Source organism: Cavia porcellus, unplaced genomic scaffold (assembly GCF_034190915.1).
Source record: "Cavia porcellus strain 051 isolate PalLab524CR breed Dunkin Hartley unplaced genomic scaffold, mCavPor4.1 scaffold_1, whole genome shotgun sequence".
NCBI lineage: Eukaryota > Metazoa > Chordata > Mammalia > Rodentia > Caviidae > Cavia > Cavia porcellus.
This window is the reverse complement of record NW_026947484.1, coordinates 92476159-92488184: the sequence shown is the minus strand read 5'-3', so window position 1 is coordinate 92488184 and position 12026 is coordinate 92476159. Positions and strand designations below refer to the sequence as shown.

Below are 12026 nucleotides of genomic sequence, written 5' to 3'. Positions count from 1 at the left end.
GGAGAAACTATCTGAATGGAAATGGAGTGATAAGAAGCTACTGCAGGAGCTAGGAGATATGTCCCTGTGCAATGCCCCAAAACAGAGATAGGCTGGGAGTTTGTTTTAAGCCTATTTCCAGTTCCATGGAAGCCAATGGAGAGTTAGGAGAGGAGTGAGAAGGTGTGGTTTACATCTTTAATGGATAGAAACAGCTGCCAAGTGGAGAATGTAAAAAAGGAGAGTAAGAAGGGGAGAAGACAGTATACTAAGAATATAAACTAACATATAAGCACTATAAAGAAAGGAAAAGAATTGGCTTTCTGTAGTATACAAACAAGACTAAACTCAGATTAGCTACATTGTGGTAGCAGAGACAAGCAACAAGTTAACATGTAAACACATAGTAAATGCAGTAGGAAGTTCTGTGAAGATAAAAACAAGAAAAAGGGGTTTAGAGGGTGCTAAGGGCTGTTGTGTTAAACAAGATGGCCAGGGAAAGCCACAGAGCCAAGATCCGAGAGTAGACTGTGAGAAGACCTGAGGAGGACATGATTGGAGCAGAAGGACAGGCACAGCACAAATGAAGGGGAGAGTTTGTGTGTCTGACGTAGGCTAGCAAGGGCAACACAGAGAAAACAAGGTGGAGGCTGGAGGGAATGCAAGAAACGAAACTGGATCATTAGGGCCTAGTAATTCAAGGCCCTCACGATGACTTTCAATTTTATTCTATGAGTGGAGCCATTTGAGGTATCTGTAGAAGAGACTTGTGATGTCAAGTTATTACAAGAATGCAAAACGTGAGCAGTCTGAAGTTAGAATGGGACTCAGCAAGGGCCTCTCAGGAGATATATGCTAAGACAGGGAGGATGAATAACCATGTCACATAAGACGTGTGTCACGTAAGGCAAGACACTCTAAAGTGAGGGGGAAGCCACTGCTAAGTTTTCAGGTATGAAAGAACATAAAGCACTCAAGAAACTAAAAGGCCAATGAGGCTGCAAAATGAGCCTGCAGGGAAGTTGAGTGCAGGCTACCACATGCTGAGGGTGCAGTACAGCGGTAGAACGTATGGTTGGCGATCAGGAAGCCCTGGCTTGATCCCCAAGCCAATATAGTCATAATAGTAATATTTTAGATAATGTCTAGATTTAGCACCTTTTAGCACTCTTCAGAGATGAGGAAATAAGTATCATTAACCACCTAATTCCAACTGACTAATAGCTCTGGATGATGGAAAATGTCTCAAACATATTAGGAACCCAGAAGCTTTCAGTATTTTCCCCAAAGATGTAGCAAATGTAGAAAAACCTTCCAACCTTTTCAATACATGCAGCATATGAACTGTACTACTGTCTGACTTATATTTCCTTTAGAATGTTTATCCTTTAAAAGCCCTATCACTTTGAAGTTACACACTATTTTCTTCACAGCTGCCTTTGTAATTCATCTTTTTTACACATTTGGACTATTTTCTGCATCAAGATTTTAAAAACTAAAAGCTTTGGCTACCGGACTTAACACACATCCCTTTAAGTGAAGGATGGATGCTGTATATTCAACCACACGTTTATACAGCAGGCGTCTCAGCACAATGCTAAGAGTACTGACAGACACAAAATGAGCATAACTCAGGCCCTGCCCTCCAGGAAGCACAGAAAACACAGCGTGTTGTGAAATCAAGGGTTTAAGTAAATGAATGACAAATAATATATGTATTAATTTTAAGTACCACTCCCACAAAACAGATCTTATAATCTTAACATCACTCTCTACTAATCAGTATATGTATTCATCTCTGGAAAGGGATGTTTGAAACAGTAGCCTATGGGAAAGAAGTGTAAATCTGATGTGATTTTTTTTTTAGGGACTAATGAGACATTTTAAAACTAATGAAAATACATTTATTTCATAGGCAGTTCATAAATGAGATTTGAAATTGTTACTTAAAATTCCTGAACAGAAATCTAATGATTCCCATTTAACACCTCAATCTCAGACATGCTGAGAAAAGACCATCAAGGCGTTCAAAAGAAAAGCATTTCTATACAGAACAAATTCCCTTCTATGACAGTATTTTTAATATTCAAATTGATTTTTTTCATCATCTTTGAAATTTGTATTGGATTTTGACATTAGGGTCAAAATGATTTCTCAGTGCAAAGACCGCCATAGCAAGTATATTAGGCTGGAACAGACACAGATGTCTGTTACTCTATTTGAAAGTGAAATCTCCACTAGTTATAAAATGAATTTTCAGAAGATTGAAATATTAAAACTTAAAGTTATCTTGACCCTAAGTCAATAGTTCATTTCTCTATTGAAAATAAAATGCTCTAATATAATAAATCAAGGAACTAAGCATTAAACATATATCACACTATAGTAAACAGGCTCAACAGAAAACTGTTCAATGCTGTACTGTCCATTGTAGGAGAGAAATAAGTATAAAATACACACCAAATTTTAAAGCTTTCCTTTTCCCCATACCATCATTTCCACATATGTAACCAGCATTTTCTTCATTGCCAAAATCAGTTGTTGTGGTGGGAGTAAACGTAAGACCAAGATGAGGCCCAGCCCTCAGGAATCTTAAGAGTCCTAACAGGATAAATTATATACATTTTCAGGAGAGTGGCCGAGAGGGCTTCTTTCCAAAAATTCTGAAAATTTTAGTTAACTGAAGAGGCAGGGAAGGGGGAGTGGACTTATAGGCCTGAAGTTCTGCTCTGTGAAGCAGAACTTTTGCAAATGTGAAACAGGGCCAGGAATATAGTGCAACAGCAGTGCAATGCCTGCCTGGCAAGCACAAGGTCCTGAGTTTGATTCCTGGTGGCAAAAATAAAAAGTGAAACAGAACTGTAAAGTTTCATAGCTTGGAGTGCAACATTACCATGACAGGAAGAACATAACCAGGACAGATTTCCAAGATGCTTGGACAAAAAATAGTCTTTTATAAAAGCAGTTATATTGTATTTGCTGTTAACTGTGCTTCATATTTATTCATGCAAATATCAAAAAGCCTATTGGCTGTCCAGAACTGAGCTAGATACTGGGGATATAACAGTGAGACAGGCAGTTTCATCCTCAATGGGGAGGAGAAACAAAACCAGGCATACTATGACACAATTTCAGCAAGGGGTGACATGTGCCATTACTAAAAAGCAGCTAAGATTACGAGGAATCCATTGCCAGGGGCCAAAGAAGGCTTCCACATGAGCTCCACTCCACGTTGGATATGAAAGAGGCAGGAGCCTAGTAAAGTAGGGTATTGTTATGCTTTGTTTCTCCCCAAAGCTTCATAAGTGAAGCTTTTTCAGAGGTGGCTGGATCTAAAGTGTGTGATGCTGGGATTAAGGGTGTGTGGTTACTAAATCACTCCACTGACTAGTTTGGTACCACCCAAATCCCAGCAGCCTAAATAGAATATAAAGGGACAGAAGAAAGATGCCAAGGTCCCTTGTGCTCTTGCCTGTCTACTTACCATGAATTATTTCTCTACTATAATTTCTCCATGCCATAACACCCTGCCTTAGAGCCAGCCAACTACAAACTGAAACCTCTACAAACTGTAAGCCAAAAGAAACCTTTCCTCTCCAGCTTTGTCTGTGCAGTATTTTGTCTCAGCAATGAAAAAAGCAAGATAGGTATATACTCAGGCTGGCAAGAGGATCGTGTAAGCCATGTTGAAAATTTAAAACTTAATTCTAAAAGCACAAAAAACCACTGAGGGTTTTACACAAAATAATATAATCAGATTTACCTTTTTAAAATATCATTCTGGAGGTAAATAAGAGGTGAATATGGAACCTTCAAACTATATGTGTGGATATCTGAAAATTAATCAAACTCTCTAGGGTCATCATTTCAATAGGAACTGAGTTTTAAGAATACAAAAAAAATTGTAAGCTCCAAAACATAAGATCTGAACCCAGCCATCATCCTAGAATATTAATCTAATACAGAGTACTCTCAAACTATGTCCCAGCCATTAACATCCAGTGTTCTACTGGCCTGTCTATGTACATTTGTTATTTGGCATTAGTCCATGTTCTAAACTAAGCTGCATCTTGCTTATTCAGAACAAGCCCTCCTGTATTCAGACTGGTTGACCCAGATTTGGTTCCTGAAAAGCTGAGTGGTTAAAGGGTTTAGCCATCTGCACTGGTTGGGAAATAGCATTTTTGATCTACTTTGACCAAGGACTGCTTGCCTCCAGGTATTTTACAGTCTTATGCCACTTCACGAGGGATTTTAGGTTCTGAACAGCCATCTCCCAAGAGCTTCACGTTGTATCTACTCTCAGAAGAGAAATCTGTACAGGAACTAAATCCCCTTGGCCATAAGCCGTCAAATACAGATAGTATAAATTTTGTTTGGTTCTGAACTCTTTGGTTTTGAACCTTACTTGTATACACTTGTTTTGCCCAAATAGAACTGCTTTCCTGACATGCACTTGGGAATACCTAGTGCTACCATTGTTTTCCTTGGTCAGTGACGTCCATGCAATTCCCAAAGAACTGTAAAATCACTTTTTAAACTTTTTTCTCAGTTTTTATTTTCATTAGTACATGTTAATAATACTGGGGCTGGGGATTTAGCTCAGCGGCATAAATACCTGTCTTGCAAGCAGGCAGTCGTGAGTTCAATTCCCGGTACCAATAAAAAGGAAAAAGACAAAAAAAAAAAAAAAAAAAAAAAAAAAAAAAAAAAAACCATAATAATCATATTCCTCATGGAATAAAACTATTATGTAGGAGCTAATCAAAATAGGTCATTTCTAAACATTTACACATCTCTCTCCCAATTACTTCTTCCTCTATTCTTTTTATCAAAGTTAAATGCTACAATGTTTCCCTTTTGAATTTCTACTGTACCCATTCTGAAAGCAAAAGACCCTTTACACCTAATGAAATGGAAGCCATTCTTCTCAGGGGCAGGCTCCTGCAACAGAAAGTGTATGGACTGAGGAAGCAACAGATCTGGGCTCTAATCGTGGCTTCATCCCTTCCTGGGTAGTAACCACCAACTTTTTGTAATTTCCCTGGTCCTTGTTTTTTTTTTTTTTTTTTTCCCCTATATAAAATGGGGCTGTACTATGGTATTCATTTTCTAGATCTAATCATTTGAAGTTACCACCAACTGAGTGGCTCAAGACAACAGAATATTGTCTCAAAGGTCAGGATGGCAAAGTTCTGAAATTAGGTGTCGGCACAGTCACTTCCTCGCACAGGTTCTATGGCCAATTCCTTCCCTGGTTCTTCTCGCCTTCCATGGGTCCTGGTGCTCCCCTGCATCTTCTTCTCATTTCTGCAGCAGTTGTCTTCCTATGTTTATATCTTCTCCTCCTCTTATAAGGCACTGGTCATTATATGTAGGGCCTGCTTCAAATCCAGTGCAAGTACATCTCAAGATCCTTAATTAATGACACTTGCAAAACCCAATTTTCAATTAATGTCAGATTCTGAGGTTCTGGGTAGAGCTGAAGCCAAGTGGACTTACTATTCAATTTACTACATCTACCTGTGGTAAAGCATAACTGCATATCCTCAGGAAAGCCGATGAGTCGCCACAGAGAATTTATGTTACAATAGAATCTTAGTCCATGTTTTTATACTGTGAATTGTTTAGCTACACTTTTGTATTAAGAAACATGGTTACCTTTAGAGAAGTGACAGTGTGCATAGCCATTATACCACTGAACATGCACTAGTGCTCAATAAGCACTTTTTTTCTCTTCCTGCTCCTAAGCTTAGGCTCACAACAGTGACTTAGTAACACAATTCATATGTGAATCCCAGGAAATTATACATAATTCAGAGATAAAGTGAAAATTTCTTGGTCCTATATGATAGTTTCTTGTAAGCAAGATGGAGTGGCTTTCTTCAAAATTTGACCTATTACTGCCATTGAAATACTAAGAAACAAAAGTTTATCTAAGAGATCTTTGCATCTGTGAGGAATACGAACATTATGAGGAAAGCTCAGGATAAAAATTAGAAACTTGATTTTGTTGTTCTTTACCAAATTTGCTAAGGACCTTTGAAAATTTATCTGGTCTACTCTCACTAAATTCCTTTACCTTCCCACATTTTTCTCCCTGGCTAATCTTATCTATAATGTTTTTAGGAAGGACAAGAAAAATAAAAAAAAAAAAAAACCAAACTCATCTTCAAAATAGCAGCAGTGCTGCCACTAGTAAACAAAGCGATAGCCAGCAGGGCCAGGCAGGAGAGGGCTAGCCTACCTCACTTGTGCACTTTCTAGCCTCCTCTTACCTCACACCTTCCTCTTCTGTATCTCTTGCCCACTAAACCTCAATGTTCTTCAAACTTCCCGGGACTACACAGTTGCCCACATCTGAAATTCCCAAAGAAACTAGTCTCAAGAGAAAATATTTTTCCTCATGTTTAAATACCTCTCTTAAGTCTGCCTGGTCTTGCCTGAAGTCCCTACACCTTGCAATCTGGACCTGATAAATACAGGAAGTCTAACGACAAGGGCTGTGTTGCAGGCTGTTGTGTTCTGCTATCCTTGGGCTCAAGGCATAACCACAGTTTTACCTAGTTCTCCTTTCAAAGCATACATCTATTATTTCTATTGCAGTTCCTTTCTCTTAGAGTATAACAGGTTAGCAGGAAAAATTCTGACCTATGATGTGTGTGGAAAAGAATCAGAACCAAAGATAAACTTCTAAATTCCACATCAAAAGAAACCCTTTGCACTTCACAAAAACTCTTCATCTTTGTACTCTTTCATTCCTTACAGAAATTATTATATCTTAACATGTCTGCCAACTTGTACATAAATGCTGCTAAATATACTATGGTTGGCTAAAATAACAGATACTCCAGTCACTTCAATGTGAGGTTTAAAACATCCCACCTTACACCACTGAACCTCCTGTAAAGTGGACTGAGGAAGTAGATGGCCATCAAAGAGAAGCTAAGATTTTCTGTATGAGACAGCTCTTACCTGGATTGGGTTGAAGGTATTCAATTGTTTTCGTCATTATTTCCATCACAGCTCTGCTGGTAACATCCACTTTCTGAAATGAGAAAATACACATTCTAAGTTTGAAAAGGCATTACCTTTATTTATTTATTTATTTATTTTTAATTTTTTGAAACAGGGTCTCGCTGTATAGTTCAGGCTGCTCCTGAACTCACTATGTAGCCCAGGCTGGTGTTGACTTATGGCAATCCTCCTGTTTCAGTCTCCTAGATGCTGGGATTACAGGCATACACCACCACGCCTGATTAATTCATTAGTTTTAGAGCCTTTGTTTTTTTTTCTGAGTCTGTATACAATCACTAGACAGGCAATAAAACAGTGAAAAGTCCTGTAAGAGAAAGTGATGAACTTTGTGGAATCCTTGGGGAACTGCATTTAGCAGATATCTATCAAGATCTGAAAAGCCTATTCACCCAAGGAGGAAGCTGGTAATTTCCTAGAATTTATTTGAACACATACTTAATTATCTTCTGGTAAAAAATAGGGCAGTGTGAAGAGTCATCTAGCCATCATACTTCAGAAGAATTGTAATCAACAAAGAAAGAAACTGGGGCCTCTTGGAAGAAGCAAAAAATATGGGAAGAGGAAGCAACAACAAAAAGTCCCCAGGTCCCAACCCTGAAAACACTGACCCAGGACAAGTAAATACAAAGGAGAATGAGAACAGCAAACAAGCAATATCAAACATAGCACCAGTGGACATAAAGAGATATATTCGGGACTTCATAGACAAGTTCAAATGCCAAATAAAGCAAGACATAAGAAGATTAATAAAAGAGATACTAAGCACCCCTCAAGCAGACACAGACAGAAGAAGGGAGGAACTCAAACAAAGGAGAGAACCATTTGATGAAGAATATAAAAAAAATACAATATATGAAACAGATTCAAAGAGATCACCAGGAAATTAAAAACTCTATGGAAAGACGGCAAATCGCCTTGAAGGAAACTAAGGATAGATTATCCAAATTGGAGGACAGTTTTGCAATGTGGGAGTATGAAAGGGAAAACTTTTTAAAAATAACAAGGAACCAAGCAGCAACAATACAAAGGTTAGAAGATGACAAGAGGATCTGTAACTTGAGACTAAATAATGTGAATGAAGAAGCTGGGGTACAAACAAAGGAATTACAAAGATTATTCACATAAATAATTAAGGAAAACTTCCCAAACATAAGAAAAGGAAATGATATTCTGATATATGAGGTATACAAAACTTCAGCTACCTACAACCAAAACAGAGCTACACTCAGACATATAATAATCAAGATCCCAGAAATTCAATAAAAGAACAGAATATTAAAAGCTGTTAGAGACAAAAAACAGATAATCTATAGAGGAAGGCCGATCAGAATAACAGCAGACTTCTCAACACAAACCATCAAATCAAGAGGAGCCTGGAGCGAAATATTCCAAGCCCTGAAAGAAAATAATCTCCATCCCAGATTGATATACCCGGCTAAACTGTCTCTAGAAATTAATGGAGAAATGAGATGCTTCCAAGACAAAGAGGAACTTGGGAAATTCACAACTACCAATCCAACTCTACAGAGAATACTGCAGGGCATTTTAGAGAGAGAGAAAAGTACTAGGATTCCAGGAACAGTGGCAGAGAAGCCTCAATGAATGGAGCAGAAAACAGAATGAAGAAGATAAGCAGACAATTGATGGCAAAAAAAGAGCATAGCAGAAATGAGACCGAGAAGATTTTATTCAAAACTGATATGATTGATAGTATGAAGTCTGAGAGTACAGGCAACTACACTGAAGATGACAAGACTCTACAAAACACATTCTGGTTTGATAACTGCCAGTTTTTGAAGTTCTATACTATATACAAAGTTGTGTTTTTATTAATATTGTTATGTACTGAGATGTTCAATTATACTACTGTTTGAATTCCCACTTTACATGTTCCATTCTTGTACCTTGAACAACTATTTATAAAATGACAATATGTAAATATCAACTAGTGATTTCTTACTGTTTTTTTCTCTGAATGTATGTATTATTTCTACCTATTTTCTGTTTTGCTTAGTCTTTCTTTAAATAAAACTTTAAAAAAATAAAATAAAGTAGAAGGAGTCTAACATATTTTGCACCTAGAAGCATTTTCTGGATCAGGACAACATGCCAGGAATAGAGGCAGGTTTTTCCATCCTAAATGCATGAGAGAAAGTTTTTATTTAACTTCTGAGCACATGTGAAGGACTTAAAACCTTCAGCAAACAGTTGTAGTCAACCTTTATATAGTTGGTAAATTCTAAAGGAAAATCTTGGTATCAGTCTATCTTGAAAAGTTGAGAGTGGTTGCTGACTGCTCCAGAAGTTTTCCATGCCCCCTTCTCCCCATGGACAGGTGACAGGAGTTGCATGATGCAATCTGGTCATTTCTACCTTCACCACAGAATCCTGTTCTTATGAATATGTGGAGTCATTCATTTATCCTACAGAGGAAATGACTGATGGATATAAATAAATACACCTTCCTCTATGTGTACATAATGTATTATACAAGATTTCTGAAGGGAATTAACAGTGAAATTCAGGGATATCAATTAAATCCATGAGAACTTTTATTTTATTTGTTCATTGTTTTGTTTTAATGGAGCTTAACAGCTTCTCTTTGAAATGGAAGAAATTTTCATTATTTATTGCATCTACATATACAATCAGCTTTTTATGTAGTAAACTTCCTTCTCTTCCACAATCTTCTCATTAAAACATTTTAATTTTTCAGATGAGTGTGAGATTCATGCCTCTAATCCCAGTACTCAGGAGGCTGAGCAAGAGGATTGTTGTGATTTTAAGGCCAGTCTAGGCTACAGAACAAGATCCTGTCTCAAAAAATAAAACAAACCAAAAGCAAGACTATAATTTCTCAATACTTAGTAGTTTCCTATTCCACAGGAATCATATTACTGGTATGTCTGCTATTATGGGGCTAAATAAAGGAACACATTTTTAATGAACTTAAAAGCTCATAAAATTAACATTAAAAGTATCTGATTTTGGATTTATCCATGGATGAATCCTGTACCATGTTCTTTCAATTGACTCACATTTTAAAGCCAGTTTTGACCTGGGAGATAAAATATTGGAATACTATGTTTGGTGCCCAGAGTGGAGTTCTACTTTAAAAGGATTGGCAAAAACAAACAAACAAACAAATAAAACTATCCCAATGTCCCTTGTGCTCCAACTCAATTCCCCCAAAGCAGTTAATACTACACCATCTTTGTGTTCATTCATAGGACTCCTTCACCTCTTTTGGTTACCTAATCTAGGTATAATTAAAAAACAAGCTCTGTATAAATATTTTCATGATATGTACTCAACAAGGAACAGTTGTTAGAAAATTTATTCACTAAGCCCTTGCTCTTGCTTGAACTCTGACAGATAATCATTTGACAGAGTTAAAGAACATAAGAGAAAGACACCAGCAACATAACTAGCCCAATATCTTAATTTCTTAAATGTAAAGTTGAGGACAGGAAGAAAATGAGTTCCCTGAGGTCACATGGCTAGTATTAGTATGAGAAGTAAAGTTGTTCTCAGGGTCGTCATCATAGGTTTCCAATGAAGGGAACTGAACTGTCTTGGGACTATCTAGAGAACTAAATTGTCTCAGGACTATCTGTCACTCTCCGAAGCATCTGTTAGCAGGAGGCTTACAAATTTCTAACTTCCCTCTACCTCTATCATCAATAACACTTAGTATTCATCAGCTTAACTATATGCTATATCAGCCACAAATAAAGTGAGAGTCATAACCTGCTAATATACTGAGTGTGCCTTTCCTAAGGAACTCATTACAAAAGCTATTTATATATCCAGACTGGCAATATATAGTACATATTCTTTATTACCAGGCCTGATAAAAATTAACATGAAGAAGATATATACATTGATCATTTATTGTAAGCAAGAGCGTATTCCCAATGAAGAATAGCACAATTTAACTTTGAACTTATGTTATGTAATTTTTCCTTTCCTCGGTTTCAGTTACATTGAAATGTTTCAGTTACATGGAATATGTAAATTCTGATGCATCCTAAACTACAACTATCAATTCTTATGAACTCTCAAGCTTCCATCTTTAATTAACCTTGCCTGGGATTACAGAAGGGAGCCAATGATAAACAATGCTTTGAAAACAAATACATAAAGTAAATCTGAGATTAGCCAATGTATTATTACAGTTACTGTTTTGCTAATCTCCTTGGGATTCCACCTGGAAATATACTATAAACATGTAATTTACAGAAAACATGTCTTCATGGAATTTCAGGCCATCAGAAAGATGTCTTTAATGTTGACCCTATTTGGAGTTCTGCCTTTCTCACAGCTCTGCCACAGCGAGTGAGTCTGTGCCCACTGATCCACATCTTTTTCATCACTCCCATGAAGGAGACACCTACCTGGCAGGCACCCTTTACCACAAGGGAATGCATGTTACTCTGAGCATGCTAGCTAACCTTTACTCCTTCTCTCCCACTTGACAGATACTGCTGCAATCCAAGTACGAGTGTCACCATTAAACTGGGTGTGATGGTGTATGCCATCTCCTTGAATAAAGAACAATTAGCTTCACTTTGGCTGAACCTGGCCCTATCCCCATGTACTGATATGCACAGAGCTGGCTGAACCTGGCCCTATCTCCATGTACTGATATGTACAGAGCTGGCTGAACCTGGCCCTATCTCCATGTACTGATATGTACAGAGCTGGCTAGGCCATTTCCTTTTCTCTTGAATTGGCTTTAAGCAATATAAACAGTGCTAGCTGAGGAGCTGATACATAATCTTTGAAGCCAGGTAACAGTCACTGTTTCCCTGCCCTGCTTCTCCAAAAACATGGTTGAGACAGGCCCTGTCAACTGGGTTCAGCCTCAAGATAAGAGCCTATGACTTCCCAGGACAGAAAATTTTGCACATCAGAGCTAAAGAACCAGTCCTCAAAATATTAAATGCTCCCTCAATTGTGCTTTGCAGATTGTGGTCTTTCTGCATATCCTTCTCTCTACATATTGC

The 12026-nt window shown here is 37.6% G+C and overlaps 1 protein-coding gene across 2 annotated transcripts in view; it reads right to left on the bottom strand.

Moving 5' to 3' along the window:
* Sh3gl2 (SH3 domain containing GRB2 like 2, endophilin A1) overlaps positions 1 to 12026 on the bottom strand; it is a 196036-nt gene that overhangs the window by 28671 nt on the left and 155339 nt on the right. For both annotated transcript variants that reach the window (XM_063251652.1, XM_063251657.1), the window contains exon 3: positions 6955 to 7027. In XM_063251652.1, coding sequence (XP_063107722.1) covers positions 6955 to 7027 — 73 coding nt within the window. The remainder of the gene's footprint in view (positions 1 to 6954; positions 7028 to 12026) is intronic.